This window comes from Scophthalmus maximus, chromosome 8 (genome assembly GCF_022379125.1).
Source record: "Scophthalmus maximus strain ysfricsl-2021 chromosome 8, ASM2237912v1, whole genome shotgun sequence".
Taxonomy (NCBI): Eukaryota; Metazoa; Chordata; class Actinopteri; order Pleuronectiformes; family Scophthalmidae; genus Scophthalmus; species Scophthalmus maximus.
The window spans coordinates 9,388,523-9,406,590 of NC_061522.1; the positions used below are offsets into that span (position 1 = coordinate 9,388,523).

General features: G+C 43.6%; 1 protein-coding gene and 1 long non-coding RNA gene across 2 annotated transcripts in view; one reads left to right on the forward strand and one right to left on the reverse strand.

Annotated features, from left to right (window-relative positions):
- Window positions 1-1,996, reverse strand: part of LOC124850471 — an 18,423-nt gene extending 16,427 nt beyond the window's left edge. The window contains exon 1 of the long non-coding RNA XR_007031324.1: window positions 1,860-1,996. This is a non-coding gene — a long non-coding RNA (uncharacterized LOC124850471). The remainder of the gene's footprint in view (window positions 1-1,859) is intronic.
- On the forward strand, window positions 1,198-17,843 carry pdcd4a (programmed cell death 4a). Its single transcript, XM_035637223.2, has 11 exons — window positions 1,198-1,709; window positions 8,384-8,686; window positions 9,041-9,138; window positions 10,880-10,993; window positions 11,148-11,369; window positions 11,801-11,898; window positions 12,840-12,954; window positions 14,773-14,880; window positions 15,769-15,879; window positions 16,004-16,143; window positions 16,687-17,843. The coding sequence occupies exons 1-11, from the start codon at window positions 1,664-1,666 to the stop codon at window positions 16,736-16,738; spliced, it is 1,407 nt and encodes a 468-aa protein (XP_035493116.1). The 5' UTR covers window positions 1,198-1,663; the 3' UTR covers window positions 16,739-17,843.
- The last annotated feature ends 225 nt before the right edge of the window (window positions 17,844-18,068 follow it).

Genomic DNA, 18,068 nt, shown 5'->3' on the forward strand with positions numbered 1-18,068 from the left:
AAAACACACCAGGGGCCACACAGGGGCACTGTGTGTCAATGTAACAGTGTAATCCACTGACATGATGAGGGGCCTTAAGGCTCATTTTTTCTCAGAGGTTTCCTGTGTCCAATTTTCTGGAGTCGGGAAAAAGGAGGCACTGCGGGGGTCAAAACCTGCAAAAGAATCACATCGTGCTTTGATCTCTTGTCTGATCTTTTATGCACAATCAATAAGATTTCACACATAGAGACGATATTGTGATGCAGATGTGAAAGGGGAACCACTAGCTCAGCTGGAGGAGACAAACATAGATATCGCTAAAAGAAGAAGGAAAAAAAACCCATCATTATTAGTTGGGTGCTAGTGATAAATACGTTACACCAAGCAAGCGTGCGGATCGGCTAAGTAAGCTGCACAGCGTCATCTGGTGGTTTGAATGTGACGTGTGCAAGAAGTCAAACTTTCTGATTCGCCTAAAAATATGCCCAAAAAAAGAAAAAGATTAGCGTTTGAGAGATGAGGTAATGAGGGGAGCAAGACGAAGGGGGGCATGCAGACAACTGCACACAAACCAGGAACGATTAGATTCTCACCATATTAAACCCCCCAATTGTTTTTTCTGAGTAAAAAACTGTTATTTTTTTCATTTGTTAATGAGTAAAATTAACAAAGGAGTGCAAGTGTGCTACTTTTGGAACAGACAGGTGATGAAACTAAAAAACACAGAAAGATTGACGTGAACATGCAAACATCTGTAGCACCACCTACAGTTTACAATTTATCCAGCAGCCACTTGGCAGCAATGACAACAACAACAACAACAACAAAACATTACAGAGCTTTAAAAGCATGTAATTAAAAGTGTATTGTAGTGGCTTCACGAACGTGCATACTTGATACAATTTGATGCATCTCATCTTTATTAATAATACATTAAAAACAACAACAATGTACATCACAGCTTGAACAACAGGAAGGAGAATTACAATCAGACACAATCAAAGTAAACCCATATGAATACAAATGAAGAATACGTGTGCGGGTCTTTAGTAAACATGCTGAGATATTTTTACCGTGGCACAATAAATTTTAAGGGACATTTAAGCGGACGGTGTTTTTTCCTGCTCTGTGATTGGTCGAGGCGGACCAGCACCCACCCCCTGTCCCGACCACTCCCCGTCCGCGTTGCCTCCACGTGACTCCTCTCGCGTTGCTGTTGCAAAGTTAAAAACAGACTTTGTTTACCCAGCAGCCTGTGTTTTTGCTGAAATGCTCACCGACTAGTTCTCACCTCGGCGACGACGTTTATTTCTCCTCTGTGCAGCCGCAAACGCTGAGAAGAGCTCGGCCCCTCGCGTCGCCCTCCCTTCTCTCCTCGACGTTATTTTTCTTTGAATCTCAAAATAGAATTTAATCTTTTTCCTTTTTTGGCTCTTTTCATCTGAGACCGTGCAGCACGTCAAAGAGAAGGGGGTCAGAATAACTTCAAGCGTCCTCCATCACGTGGCATTTATCAAAATACCATTTTTTTGTCGTTTATTAATTTGCAAAACACTTTGTCCTGCAGACGCCTCGCTTGCATTGTTTATTTATTTTTTGCTCTTTGGAGAGAGGGGGGGGGGGGGTCTTTTGCAGCTCGCAGCCTGAGGATCGTTTTTTAATCGAGCACTCGGAGAGCGCCATGGCGACCGAAGTGGATACGTGGCCCGCCGCTCAGCAAGCCGACGGTGAGTGGATGATATTCGGCCGTGCGTTCTATGTCGCCTCGGTGCAGCAGCCTGGCGCTGGGGCCTGCTCTGCCCGATCCCCCATTGTCCCTGCATGGGATGGGCTGCAGCGCACAGCCATGCTCCACCATGTGCTCCGTTTAAACCTACACACACACACACACACACTCGGATATATATGCAGTCGAGCACTGGTGCAACAGTCGCTGCACATGACGCAGCGCTGCACTTCGGACACGGCGACTAGAACCGAACCTAATTCACATTATAAAGGTGGTTGTTTTTTCCAGCAGCTTCGTTGCGCACGGTGTTTTTGTTGTTCCCCTGTTATTGTCGCTTAACCCTTTAAACGTTTCTGATTGGACGAGGACACGACGCTCACTTCCGCTTTCACAAGTCCGCGTGCGTGCGTACACAAACCTAGGACACAAACACACACACAGAGGCATATGTGCGCGCGCACACGGTCCTGCTGTATATTTTTGTTCCATACCAAGACGATCTGTTTTGCAGCTTCTGCGCGAAATGTAAAGATCTGTTTTGGTTCCTGTTTTTTTGTTTGTTTCCGCTCCTTGACGATGTTACACTTCCTCAATCTCTCGTGTATTTATGTATATCATCACGCATCACTGCGTACGTTCTACCAGCTGACCCTTTGTTTAGGCTCGGTGCGCAGTGCACAGCAACATTTTTTTTTACGCCATTCTCCCGCAGATTGTGACGCGAGCACAACAAATGAATCACCGAGCAAATCTCCAAACAGGGGATGTGATTTCAAATCCGCGCTGGTGTTTTATCCCCTAACTGTGGGCGACACACACACACACGCACACCTCGTCACTGCAAGGAGAGTGTGACTAAGGCTTTAGTCATATAGTCGTACACTATATGATTTCAAAAATATAAATCATATTTTTGGTTCATATTTGAGCTGTCCCTTCTGTCTGCCATGGCGGTGACGTCGACATGTATAGCCTACTGTAGGAGCCAATAGGGAGGCTTTCCTTACATAATCTCTACTGCTGCTGCTGTGTATTTAAAGGTTGCATAAGAAATGCATAGTGAGCTGTGTGTAGACTGCAAGGTGTAAATGAAGCACACGAGAGTTTGCCAAGTTTCACCTGAAGCATTTAATGCTGAAAACACACACACCAGCACACCAGCTGATTCGTGAGATAACACAGAGGCAAATCTGTACATGGGAGACGCCACATGGTTTGTTCCTTTGATTGTGTGTGTGTGTGTGTGTGTGTGTGTGTGTGTGTGTGTGTGTGTGTGTGTGTGTGTGTGTGTGTGTGTGTGTGTGTGTGTGTGTGTGTGTGTGTGTGTGTGTGTGTGTGTGTGTGTGTGTGTGTGTGTGTGTGTGTGTGTGTGTGTGTGTGTGTGTGTGTGTGTGTGTGTGTGTGTGTGTGTCACAGAACAGATGGACTTCCTGCATCAACTTGACTGGCCCTTTTTCTTTTTCTCAAGCAGGGTCTGCCACGCTTGATTGAGCAGCCTCTGTTGATGAGATGGACACGCGCACACACACGCGCACACTGTCAAAGAGTCTATTGTCTCGAGATGTGGGGGGGAAACAAACTGTCTATATGTTGTGGGTCGGACTTGGGAAAGTAAATCAAACTTACACGGTAGACGCGTTATCATCATGTGGTCCAGGCTTATAAGACCTTTCTGTGTCGCCCGCTTTCTTTTCAAAACTTCTGTTTACAGTTAATCAGTTAATCTACCAAACAACAGATAAAAATCTTAAAATAATAGTCTCAATTTGTCAAAACATCTTGACATAGTAAACTCAACTCGAGCCTGTTCAAAGCTTTTCTGCTGCGTTCCAGGGTCTTCGTCATCAGATGAGTCGAGTTGTTTGCGTTATATTTATTATATAACATCAACGCGCATAGCAGAAAACCAACTGTACATTTTTCCGACATCTGGGAACTTGTTCTGTTTTCAGGAAGGATGTTTTTTTTTGGTGTTTTGTCTCCCTTCATAACTAACATGAGAAATTACTTCTAAAAATCAGACATTATTCATTTTATTTCTGCAGATTTATCAGGCCGTATTTCTCTGTGTTGATTTTTTTTTTGGGTGGGGGGCAACACAGACGCCATTTGTGCTGTGATAAATGCCTCATAGGTGCAGAATTAAAGCCTGCGTGGAGCCCCACCCGTGAGGACATTTACATAACTGCCTGGATAAATGTGTGTATTTAGTGCACGGAACAAACGCCACTGCCATGAATGTCAAGCACACCAAGTCTTTCAGTTTGGAAACTGAATGCCACATGTGTCGAGTGGTGCTTTGCAGTGCACCAGCCGAGGCAATATGTTGAGAATGCAAAAAAACAAAACAACCCAACAGCACTTTATCAGACTCTTTACTGTAATCTGAGTAACTCTAATCTCTTGTACGCACCTCCCCATGCACTTTATCTGTGTTGTTGCTCTTCAACTGTTGCAGAGGGTGACTAGGAACACACAGTCAGCAAAAGTTTCCATTAGATCAAGTTGATTGTTTTTCCTCTACTGCATTAATTGCAATAAAAAAAGACATAACATGTGGCAACCGGTGTACTTTTATTTGATTAAAGCACGGGACTAATTCCTCATCCTCTTGTATATTTAAACATCATATATTTAAACACGCATCCGCATATTGCACACAAGTTAACTTGAGTCTCCTTTCATTGGATGAAATGACAGTTAAACCCTAAAGACATCCACACCCTGTTCTCGATCCGATAGATAATCACCACAAGACCACAAACGGTCGGGCTTTTCCATTTGCAGATGCTTATTTTACCTCCGAGCACATGTGTCTCTGTGTGTGTCTTGACAGACAAAGCCATGCCACAGATATTTACCCTGTTGAACCGTATGTAACCAGATCGTTCAACCGAGACTAAGAGTCAATGTAGAGCCGTGAAACAAAAAGGAGAGGAATGAAGAAAGTTGGATGTGTAAACTAGGTTAACGTTGTCTAAATGCATAGTTTCTGTCTGTCCTTGTGCAAACAGATGAGCACAACTGGGTCGTTGGTCTGTGCGTGTTGGATCAGCCACCTCTGCCCTCAAAGTGCCGTCAAATATAATACACTGCATAAGTTGCTCATCTTGAGATACGCAGGGATTTAAAAGACATGGCTCATTTCCTCCACGTTTTGACTGTTTAAGATGTTAATTAACCTGGTTACCTTTTGAATTACACCAACTATTTGGGGCCTATGATTTACAGGCAGCCTGAATTCTCCGCGGTGTGTGTGCGCCGGAGGCTGGAAAGTGTTTCCACGTCACACTTGTGTTACTTGCACAATGATTTTCTTTCAAACCAGTTTTGTTGGACTTAAGGTCCTGCTCATACCCACACGTCTTGAACTCTCCACACTCAAGGTGAGAACCCAAACTTTCCCCCTGCAGCAGTCGGATGAATGCGAAAAAAAACTGCTTTCCTAGTGTCACACCATTCTGCACGGTGAAACGTCTGTGTGAATCCAGCGGGTTGGCTGCAGTTGAGAGATTCTCCCGATAATTCGAATAACTCATGCATACAGTTGCAATCGCAGTTTTGGAAACTAGGTTTTATACCTACGGGGGGGGGGGGGGCGGGTTGTGTGTATGTGAAATGAAGTTCTTTGCTCGACTGACCCCCTTCTCATTCATAGACACTGCAACTGCACGAATACCTGAAGCTAAACCTGTCAAGGCTGCAGGTCGGGCCCGCTGGCTGTGGAGCACTCCCACACAGCATGGAGAGCAGAGGTCCACTGCTGGCCTGCATCTGGCTGTGTGTTTAAACTGTGGGGGTGTTTCCTTTTCTTTTCTTTTTTTTTTTTTAAACCATCAAGACAGTGTTGACTTTTTTTTTTTTGTATATTCAGCAAGTTTGTTGCTGCAGCTTTATAGTGCCGAGACAGTGACACACAGACCTACTTGTTGAGTAAGACAGCGGCTCTTTAAGCAGTGACAGTCGAGCTCTGCGTTACAGAGGCACATGATCTCCACCCTGTTTAACAAATAGGAGGTTACTTGACTTGGCTTCGTTCTATCGTACTTGTTTTGCAACTCTCGCCTTGGCAATCACCTCTGCCTTTTTTCTACTCCTTTTTTTTTTTCTTGCTCTTTTCCAGTTGGCCGGTCTTGTGTTTGGCACGCAGCCATTGGCTAGTTCCTAATTTACAGCGCTGGCAAGCCCCTGTGGCCTACATGAGGGAGGGAGGAAGGAGCGGAAGGAGGAGATGACACATGGTCGGCTGTTTACAGATTTCTGAAGGCCATGGGTGTGGTGGTGCTGCTGCTCTTTCTACAGCAGGTTAATTCAGGGAGGCGTCCTGCTTTTCGCTCGAAGGAGCTCCCTTTGATTTGCCACTCACTTTTCCGAGCTGACCGAACTCAGACCAAAGTTTGGGATCTTTTTCGAGCACATTCAAAAGGTTGTTTTGTCCTGCGACAGAAGCATGGAGACGGCTTCCAGTTGGTTTATTTTGCACAGCTCACACACGGCTGCAGGGTTTTTAGGTTGTTGGTTTTTGTCGGTGGCTTGGACGCTACCCCCCACCTCTCCCTCTGTGGGGTTTCGACATCTCCTGTAATCTATATGGCCATAACTCTTCAAACTGTCATGCATAAGGGGATATAAGTATTCATTACACCCTCGCAAATTCCTCCTCCTCCTCTTGCATTGCCTCTCTCCTACAGCCCCGTCATGTGACCAGCCGTGGGCCCTACCATGCCATATGTAGTCAGGGCCACTCGGACGGATCGCGAGAAGAGGGAGGAATGGAGAGACGCTGGTGTCAGCGTTTCTCTAGCATGTGTTCCCCTCTGCTCCCTCCCCTCCCTCCCAGCTCTGCAGAAGGACTCCAGTACCACTTGTTGTTGTCTCTTTCTCCGCACTTAAAAGAGACTAGATCCCTACAATTTAGCATTTTTTCTACTCAGAAATTAGTATAAGTTACTTGACACATTGACCCATCTTACATCTGCTAACAGAGCTGGTGAGTGTCACAAGAAGAGGGGGGGCATGTGAATTTGTGCTGCCCCCTCCCTCCAGTGTGGCTGTAGCACACGCAGCCACGTTGCACTGTTTTTATGCTCGGAGCTGCCGTTGGCTGAACTCGAAGTGCAGGTAAACCTAAGACAAACAATCACAGCAGGTTCACCGCCAATATCTAATGTCTCACTTTAATGTTGAGCTGTTTGGTGCATTACAAATCCTGAACCATATTTTTTCTTTCCTTGTTTTTCTTCTCATCGTTTCCCTACATGCAGCGAAGCAACATTAAACATCCTATAGAAAATTGTCAAATTATTGAATGAACCACCATAATGTGTCTCGGTACGGTGTTGTTCCACCATGAGCGTCCAAAACACCTTAATTTCTTCCTAATCATAGATTTTCCCAGTCTCTGAACTGTTGGTGGAGGGCACTGTCTACTACATTATTCCATGATCTCCCATAGGTGTTCAGTTGAGTTGAGATTTGGATTACGCATGGCTGAAGCACTGATGCTTTCAAGCCAACGGTGTCTCCACAAGTTCATCTACAACTTGGCAGCGAACATGTCAAATCAATGAATTTCCACACAAGAAATGGTTCCATTTCAATACCAAGCTAACACACCCTAACTTTCATAATCCCTAAACCATTCAGTGAGCCCTTGTTCCCTGTATGTATGGAGGCGTCTGCATTTGTTATGAATGCACTTAATTTATTCAGGTATTTCCTTTAATTTGTCACCCATCTACGACAGCATATGGGATTGGTAACAATCCTGTGACACTCGCCACACAATGCACCTCTATAACCAGATCATTTCCATCGGTCTCCAGCTCCACTCAACCCCCAGGCCTCATCAGTCTCTGTCTCCTGCCTGCTGGCCAGTCATCCAACCATCACGCCTCAGCCTTCTGTCCTGCAAACTGCCATTCCCTCTTTGTCCTCAGCCAGCCCCCCCCCAATAAATCACTTGTAGCTTTGTTCTGCATTTAGGTTAACCCATTCAAACATAACTGATTATTGCTAATCCTGATTGCAAAGTATACTGATTTGATTAGGTCATCCTTATATATATATATAGATATATATATATCTATATATATATATATCTGCCACAACTCTGCCACCAAGTTGTTTACCACAGTTGTTATTGACAGTGTTTCAGCAGATGCCCAAATGGCAGTTAATTCACTATTTTGGACACAGAAATGAACTTTAATCTTTAATATTTATAGATTCTACAGAGTATTATATTCTGACTAAATTGGTATGTTTCACATTCTTACGAACATTTTTGGTTTTACACACATTTATGCTACGAAGCATTTAAACGTGAGACTAATGTGACAGTTGTGTATATATGACATCCTTCGCTCTCTTGTGAAGGCTTACCATATTGTTTTGCAACATGGCCGCTGAGGATTTCTCTTCCACACCAGAGCCAGAAAACCACTTCTTCATGGACCTTTTGTCCACCGGAACAGAAACCTGAAGGTTTCTTCTCCACCCCGTTGCCACTAAATTGAAACCCACTTTATTGCCTTAAATATTACAGTTTATTCCAGCATTATGATTGACCTTAATTTGAATCTTGGCCAGTTAAGGTGGTCATACAAACTGTCCAATTGTCCCAAGTGAACAAGTGAGTTAACAGAAAATCAACTGTTCCTTTGGTCACAGGGATGTTCGCTTTCGACGACAAGCTGGCAGAGGCCAATCGCCCCTGCAGCGACGACGACGAGGAGCTGAACGAGGCCGAGCTCAACGGCAACTGGACGCCCCAGGAGAAGCTGCTCCACGAGGCGCGGCTCAAAGCCAAAGCCAAGCGTCGCCTGCGCAAGTCCTCGTCCCGCAACTCGACCAGCGAGTCCTTCTCTGAGTCCGGAGACGTGGCGGGAAGCGACCCAAACAGTCCAAAGGGCAAAGTCAACACCAACGACCGCAAATCCAGGACGGGCAAGGGCAGAGGCCTGCCAAAGAAAGGTACAATTTGCAGTCGCAGGATTCGAGGCAGAGAAGCACATTTAACAGTGCTGAAGAGAAGTACACCACAGGGCTTTGTCTTTTTTGACAATCCAAAGCATTAAACAGATAATTTGGAGTTTTAACTGTCATGGAAAAAGGCACGTATAAATATTAATCATAGTTATATGGTTGCTGTTCAAGAAATGTTGAACTTCTGGAGTCTGTGGTTTGTATATACAGACAGTGACAATTAGTTTGGTTGGAAACAATATGCTTTTCATGACTGACCTTTCCAAATAGCCGTTTATAGCATTGGCGGGGGGGGAAATCCTTTTCACGCAAGCTATTTTGGCCGTGTCCCCTTACCTGCAGGTGGGGCAGGTGGTAAAGGAGTTTGGGGGGCTGCTGGGATGGTTTATGAAGATGAGGAGCCTGATGTGCGGGACCCCAACTATGATGAATCTTCCCAGGTGAGTCAGTACGACAGACTCGTGTTTGTTTGGGGTTTAGGTCTGTTGTGTTTATGGAGCAAAGTTGGGACTCAACTCAATGAAAATTAAGAATACGAGGCCGTAATTCAAAACTGTGAAGACGCATCTTTCCACTTCATTCAAGAATTATCATATATTGTTATGAAATGTTTGCACTGCCTGTTCATCCAATCAGTGACTTAAAGATTTATTTATAACAGTTGGAGATGAAGTTTCTGTCAAACTGAACTAACTAGTTGTTTAAACTCTAAAGAGGAACATTCTTTCTTTGGTGCCAAGTCTGTTTAGTACAAAAAAATACTGACACCAGTCGTCTTAACACACTTTCTCCCAACACGGTGTTGTTTTTTTTGCGCAGGTTAGTTTATCACAGTCGTTGTTGGTCAGACCTGTTGTGTGGAGCAGTTTTTTGTTCCAAAGAGGCCCACTGATCAAAGCTGCGCGGTGTGTCGGACAGCACCTTTTATTTCTTGTGTCAAACGAATGTGCTGATGTTGAGAGGCTGCTGCTGCTGAGTCCACGCTCAGGCGACAAGCTATTGCATCTCCAATGACATACAGAGTGCATTGCTTCTTTCATCATGAATTGCAATACCTTGGAACGTCATATGATCAAAGGACATTCAATTTCTACGTTATTTATCCTGGATGGTTAATGTAATGGGGCTGCTTATTTTGCCACAGCCCATTTATTAAAAGCCAGCTCACATGATTGTTTCACCCAGATGGCCCTGTCCCGTCGCAATCGGCAGTATTTTCAATCTTTAACCCCGCTATCAAGCAAAATGCCCCGTGTGATGCTGAAGGCCAAGTTTGTTAACGGTCACGCTGACAGAGCGCAGGGTGGGAATGGAGCTTCTGGCAAGAAGAAGTTGATAACAGTTTTTGGACTCAGAAAAGCCCGCGTGACTTGGCCTTGAGTGCTGCAGGAGTGTAGTGGAAAGATGTCAGTGTGTTAAGAGGGAACTGGGTCAGAGTGGCACAAAAAAATAAATGGGACATGGGCAGACTGAGGAATTTGAATCGGCCTGAGGGGCTCACCTGAGAAAGGATTCCTGAATGGAATGGCTCCTTCTGTCATTGGGAAATTGACACAGTGTCAAAATGACTTAAATATCTAAGTCGTGCTTGTGAACGCTTCCCCTTTTTATCTTTTTTTAACCAATCCCTGGTTAAAATATCAATGGTCACCACGGGAAGACAAAAAATTAGGAACCTTTCCTGAGGTTTCTCTCTTCTGTGTGTACTTGTCCAAAAGTTGTCTTGTTTCCCTCCTCCCCATGTAGCTTGAGTGCAAAACAGGAAAATGAATCAGCCTGTTGATAGTAAAATGGAAAGTACTTTAACCAGCCAGTGCCGCTTGTCGTTCTCCAGGTCGAGTGACACCTCAGCTCAAAAGTAGACAGACTGGTTTTGAACAAAGTTCTGAAACGAAGGAGAGAAGTTTAAATCAATCGTCTGCATAATGAAAGAAATGTTTTGAGCATCATTTTGCTTTTGGTATCATTTTTCACACCTGGTTAGACGTGTCTTTAATCCTCGGAGCGTGTACATTGCAGGTCCTGATTTTTGGGTGACACTAACTGTTATTAAACTTTTAATTCAGGCCGTAGTGTTTAAATTTCAATGGTCAACGCTGAAATCAAGATGTGAAAGGCTGCGATGGTTCATGCGTCCGCATTTGTGTACATATTAATGATGATGTGTCTGCTCTTGCGTAGGGAGACACAGTTTACGCCAAAGTGGTGCCAGAAGTCGACGAGAAGGAACTGGAGAAAATGGTCAACCCGATTGTGAAGGAGTACTTTGAACACGGAGACACAAAAGAGGTCCAGGTAAAGCATTTCAAAACTCAGCCTTTCCTCTTCCCTTCGCTCGCTGCGGGCCGACTCGGATTTAAGCTCATCAGATCGGTAACGGCGTTAGTTGGAGACAAAACTCCACATGTCATAGTTTACACTCTTTTTTATGTATCCTCATTCCCCTCAGATGTTGCTCAAAGGGCTCAACCTGGGCCACCATAAGTACGAGTTCTCCTCCCTGGCCTTGTCCCTGTCCCTCGAGGGCAAGGCCAGCCACCGAGAACTGACCTCCCGCCTGCTCTCTGATCTGTCGGGCAAGATGTTGTCACAGAGCGAAATGGCTCGTGCCTTCGACAAGATGCTGAAAGAGCTGCCGGACCTCATTCTGGACACACCGGAGGCTCCGCAGGTAAAACCGACTTCACATACGCTGCTTCTAGACATGCACTGAAGTCCAGACATTTCCCTGAACTTTTCCGGGGTGGCCGAATGTGAGAGGGCAAATGTTGCTCTGGACATTTTCGCCAAACCTTTCTGCCAACCCCTTAGTCAAATTTGCAGAAGATATCAGTGTGCGCCCATGTGAGAATACGGGGGAAAATCTCTGCAGAATTGACAGCGAGCGAGCAAGTGGGAAATGTTCCCAGGCGCCAACCCCTCGTCTGAATGTTCTGGAAATGTTCCCGCTGTTGTGAACACGTCTGACTCAGACAGTCTCTCCATTCGTGAATGGCAAACTCCGGGAAATGTCCGGACTCTGAAAACAGCTTAAGTTAGCCGCACTGTGTCTGCATGTCTTGAATGTGTGCTGTGGAGCCACTTGTCATGTTTCTCTTTCAGATGCTCGGCCAGTTCATAGCCAGGGCCATAGCGGACCATGTCCTCCCCATGTCTTTCCTGGACTGTTACAAGGGCAAAGTGGCCTGTGAGCACGCCAGGTGAGCAAAGACGAGCAAAGTGAATACGCAGATAGCTTCTCCTTCTAAATAAAAAAATCTAAATTCTGTGGCAAAGATTGTCTTGTAGGTTATGATCTGTCGAGAACGAGGTCACACAGTGGCGATTGAGCCGATGGCCCACTGAGGAAAGTATTGCATTATTTATAAATGTGCTCACAGAATGGTGAAAAGGGCAAATTATTACCCAACTTCTTTTATCAAAACAACAATAGTTTGTTTTATTCGCCCAGTAATTCAGTGAGCTGTCGTATCAAACCCGTATTTGCTTTTACCACCAGTAACAACAGGTGTCGCTAAATCAACCCAGACCGAAATCTTGGATTGAATGTCCGTCCAATGTTCAGTCTTGTTTTATCTCTTTTTCAGTCCCTCTCCTTCCTTCTTCACCTGCTTGTGTTTTTCCGTGAACAGGATTCTTTTTCTTTTGTGAGGTTGAGTTGTTTTTGTCAGTTCGGCTGTTCCACCATCTGCCATTTCCATCACTGGCTACTGATACCGGGGGGAATGTTTCTCTCTTTCTTGTTTCGCCCAGATTTGAGTCGTCATTTTTCTGCGAAAAACCATGTCCCGGTGGCCAAGGGAATAACATAGTTAAAGTGAGACTAATAGGGGACCACTATAAGCACTCTGAAATCATATTTAACATCATACGATTAAGCCCAAAAGTTGTCTATTTCCACTTTAGATGACAAAAAGTAGATAATCCAATGCAACCAAAACAAACTTTGATGTTCCTTCTCTGTGGTTTTTTTTTTTTTGTTTAAAGAGGAACAGATGTCTTCCTTTCCTCTGTGTGGTTGTCAGATAATTTTCATTTAGAATAAAACATCTGTGTGGTGGTGTCCTCTTGGTAATTTTGGACCTCCATGCTAAATTCGGTAAATCATATATTTATATATTTTTTTTTAACTTCTTTTCAGAGTGGCTTTAGACCGTGCTGCAGTGCTGCTGACCATGAAGACGAAGATGGTTCGTTTAGATAATGTGTGGGGCGTGGGTGGAGGCCTGAGACCCGTCAAACATCTCGTCAAAGAGGTAAGCTCAGGCCAAACGGGGAAAATACTGTACATTTTAATAAGAAAACTATAACCCGAGAGGTCACCTGTTCGTTTCTGTACTCAAACGATTTAATAGCTAATCCTCATCACCTGAGGTTGGAGGACAAGCTCTGCTTCTTTGTTGACTTCATGTAAACACAGGGCAGAGATGCATGCTGGGTAGAGAGCCACGGGCCAGCGCTCTGCTATGTTGCCGTGTCAGCGGAGCACTTTTCTCCCCTGAGACGTGGGAATTGCAAAAATGCGGCTGCGGGACACGGTTAGACAGACGAACCTTAAACTGTGACCTGCACTTTGTTGTTTTTTGCATAAACACTCTTGCACCCCACGTATTCTCATCGTCGTCTTTGTTTATTTATTAATTGTTGTTCCATGATCTGGATATTCTGGAGGTATTTATGCTCTGTGGGTGTGGAAAGTGTGGGAGTTTAAAGTACACCGCTTGTAAAATTGTCAGTTGTGCAACATTTTGAAGTGGAGGTGTGTATGTTTTGAAGTGAGAGCGTTGTCTGTCGGTGAGTGCTCGGTCGTGCAGCGTGGTGTGAGCCTCAGTAGCCCTCAGACCATCAGGCTCTCCTGTCCAGTTTTGATTTCCTGCCTGGTGTTGTGCGGCCTCAGGGTGGAGGCCTCTTCCACTCACTGCTCTCACTCTCTCCTCTCCATTGTTTAATATTGCACCCTCCTTGTTAATTTCTTAATCCTCCCTTCTGTTGTCGTCCTGTCTGTCATAGTTACACTTCCCTCCTCTTATGGCTTTCGTGACGCTCAGACAGCAGCACATTCCCTCAGCTCAGTGAATTAGACCCAGAGTTGACTCAGAAGTGTTGGATTGGCGCCCTGAGGTTTTTGCACTTGTTGCATCAATCACGCTTCTCTCAAATCTCAAGTGGTATGACTAATTGTTCCATAAATAGTTTTCAGTCAAACTGTGCATGCAGCTCAGCAGTGAGAGTGACATAACCAAGCCTACTGAAAAATGAACCCCAGAATAAAAGATTTAAGTGCAGCTCCGAAGAAGAAGAAATCCGAGAGCGACACGCAGACACAGTTGTCATTTTCCTGTTCAGTGCCCGAGTTGTTTAAATGGCAAATGCATTTGTTGTTCTTGAGCTGTGGTCCGGCACACTGCTCACTTGAAGCAGCGCAAATCGATTGACCGAGAAAAAACCTGGTGTGAAGTCAGTGGTGCAGTTTTTAAATGTTATCGTAAGGCTGAATTATCACGACGGTAATATGCACCTACATAGGCAGGGGGACAATGTGAGCATGCACCCTGCGTTTTCATCGCAGCATAGAGGCGTTCTCTCTTCTCTCTCCCCCTGCAAATCCGCCCTTATTATAGCAATCCATCAAGGTGCAAGGGCACCTGGCCTTTACAGGGACCGGGAGAGGGCACTCTGATTGGCTTATCACGTCTAAAACACACCCATGATTAATTAAACACAACCCTCCTGAACCACGCGCCCGGGGCAGAGCGACTTGTTTTTTTCCACCGTTAATCCGGCAAAAGTGGATTTAGACACGTCCTGAATACACTGGCGCCATTCGCTTTTGACCACGTGTGTAGATTGTTAAAATAGAGCCCTTTAAGTTGTCGGGTATATCAGACGGGTGTGCCAAGGAAGCCAGGTTAGCGCTGGAGTAAATTTCCACATGTAGCTTGATGAAAGTACTTTTGACGGACTGGTAATTTCAGGTGTTTTTGTAATAATTTTGGCTCTTTGTATTCATCCATGTGAACGCAAAATGACTATGGTTTTATTTGTGTGTGTGTGTGTGTGTGTGTTTGTCCCAGATGAACCTTCTGCTCAAGGAGTACCTGATATCAGGAGACGTGACAGAGGCAGAGCACTGTCTGCGGGACCTGGAAGTCCCGCACTTCCACCATGAGCTGGTCTATGAGGTACTGTAAACCTGACGCTTGTCTGTTGTCTTGATTGTTGCCTGTAATTATCGAAACATAATCTTCTCAAGTATAAATTGTATTTTCCGATATGCCAAAAATTTATAGTCATATTTTTAGATATATGCATGGTTAGAATCAGCAATGTGAACCTTTTCCCTCTCTTTTGTGTCCGGTCAAGTTAACTGATGATCCAAAACTGAACTGAGTAAAAAACTCCTCCATGATTTTTATCTGTTTTCTGCCAAGGACAGTGCGAGTTTCTCGGCAACTGTCTCTCACTTGCACGACGATGTATTAGCAGAGCTCGGTACTAAATCAATCAATCAATCCAAAACGGAGAAGCACATTGCATAACACAGAACTGTCAATCCTCCATACAAATGTAATTGCTGTGCGATGTTCTGATAGTTCAGTGCAATGTGTCACCGAATATTTCTAATTTTAGCAAAGAAAATTGACTTTCAATTAGTTGAAAGCCTCTATTCTCTAATATAATATAGTTTTAAAAAAATTGCCTTATGCCTTATAAATTAAATACAGAAATTAGAATGTTTTAAATGTTTTTATGATTATTAAATAAATGTTAAAAAAGTATTAAAAAAAATGTTTAAAAGCACAAATAATGAGAACAGCACAGTCAGGTTGTCAGTCGTTCACCTGGTATCTGTGTTAAAATGTCTGATGGTGAACTCCTCATATTTGTGTTTAAACACTGCCACCATGTGGGGAAATGTGCAGCTTACCAGTGTCTGGAGAGAAAAAAAAATCCCTTTTGATCATCACAGACTTTAATTCGACTTCAATATTTGACTTTAGATCACTTGTGTATAACATGTCCCGCCCTTTTTTTTTTTTACATGAAGTTGTATACAATTGTTTTTTCAGGCTGTGGTGATGGTGCTGGAGTCGAAAGGTGACACTGCCAGTCACTTGATGATAAAACTGCTTCAGTCCTTCTGGAAAACAGGCCTCATCACTGTGGATCAGATGAACAGGGTCAGTCACTCAATGATGAGAAATGATTTGAGCAATTTGGACAACACACTTTTATAAAATGCATGAGTATTTAACCTTTTCTTATGGTCATAATACTATCCATGTTTACACATTTTCCATGCAGGGTTTCCAGCGTGTCTACGATGAACTCCCTGAAATCAACCTCGATGTGCCGCATGCCCACTCGATCATGGAGACCTTCGTGGACCTGTGCTACCAGGAGTCTGTCATCACCAAAAAGCTGAGGGATGCCTGTCCCTCCAGGTTAGTTAGGGCAATAAATAGCTCTTCAGAAATATATTCTCCTTAAGTCATTCATTCAATATATATTTCTTATGTCAACAAAAACAAAAATAGTGTATGGGTTCATACCTTCTAACCTCCCTAATCTGCCTGTCGCTCTGCTTCGAACCGAGTTATAGATTGAGATATTTATCTTTAAAAAGGTCTTTTGAGCTGTAAACTAAATGATATGACTGTACTGTGATGAAATGCATCAATGGTGGCTTTAGTAGGCAGGAGTAAAAGGTTCCTTTTATGGGACTCTGAATACTCAGAATAAACTACACTGCCCATTTTCATGATAATGAAGCAACATGTGTGGTTTATTGATGTGTTTTAATTGGTTGTGGACAGTGGTATTAAGCCTTTGGTTACACCGGCAACACTTGATTTTTGTGGTTTTGGTATTTTAATGTGATTTGTTGACAATGAGAAAAAAACCCATTATCATCCGTAACATTTTAATAGTATAAGGTGTATGCCAAAATTATACTCACGTCTTCCAAATTTCATTTTCTCCACCAGAGGGCGAAAGCGTTTTGTAAGCGAAGGAGATGGAGGAGTGATCAAGACCTAATGCAGGAAGAGGAAGAGCAGCTGCAGCAGCAGCAGCAGCAGGAGGAGGAGGGTCAACTACAGGTTCTGTTTCTGCTCCAGCACGTTTTCCTGAAACCAGGCATGCTGGCAGTCTAAAGTTTCCTTGTTCCTCCCCTGATATTGTTGTCATTACACAAACCAACGTTGACGTTCGGTGAAAGTTGATTGAAGAGTGCCCTGGGCGTTCAGTTCCCTTCATCTTGTTGCTCACCGTTTTTTGACATTTTTGTAAAAAATATTCTTTATTTCTGGGGTTGATGCGCCCCTGTTGCCTTAGTCTTTGTACCTGTTTGTCAAAAAAAAATTTGAGTCAGAGCTGCAGGTGACTGACAGGTGCACAGGATGGGTTTTGTGGGAGGAGAGTTTAGGTGGTTTGTCTCTTGCTTTGCTTCATCTGTTGCCGTCTCCATTTTTTTTTTCATGTTATGCGCTATAAATGGGGGAAAAGCACTTAAAAGACAGAGCATACTGTACAGTCGGTGAGCACTTAGTAATTTAGCTCAACAACAAGGATCTAAACCTTTTTATTTTCTGCCACAAACTTATTACACCTTGCTTTGTACCTTCTGGTTCCAGTGATTATATTGATCCCTCATGAACAGTGCTTTTTTTTTTTCTTTATCTTGGTCACTGGTGCAAAATCTTCACTTTGTACGGCACAGCTATCAAAGCAAGAGGTGTTTGGGCACTGTGTGGGTGATTTATTACATTTGGGCAAATATACCAATGGAAGCCCTTTATGAAAATAAGAATTAACAGGGGTTAATGTTTGTAAAAAAGAATTGAGCAAGCAATATTTTCAGCATTCTGACGCAGTTAATGTATTTGCAGCCACATGGTCAGCAATGGATTATGGACTGGTAATCTTCCAATATAAAGCCAGACTTGCTCTGGAGAGCAGAATTAATCTGGAAATTGTTATTAAACTTGGAATTTGTTCAATTTGTCAGTGAAAAGGCAGCCCTGATATGTTAGGTAGATACAGATGTTTCTGCTACTATCTGTATAAGTTTTACATGTTGACCAAAGTTAAAAATGTGGATAAGAAATATATTTCATTCATTAAAAAAAGCATCAAAATGAAATTTGTTTGTTTCCTTTACTTCTATTGTGTCAGCAGGGTGAGATGTGCATCAATCAAATCTGATGATCAAATGATTGTTTTAGTTGCTTTTGAATCAGAATGGGTCCTGATACAAGCATTTAATGCATCAATTTGATTAGATTGGTCTGTTTTTTGTGAATTTTCAAATGTATTTGTCAGGAATAAAATGGAATCATTATACCCACAGGTCACCAAACCAAGTAAG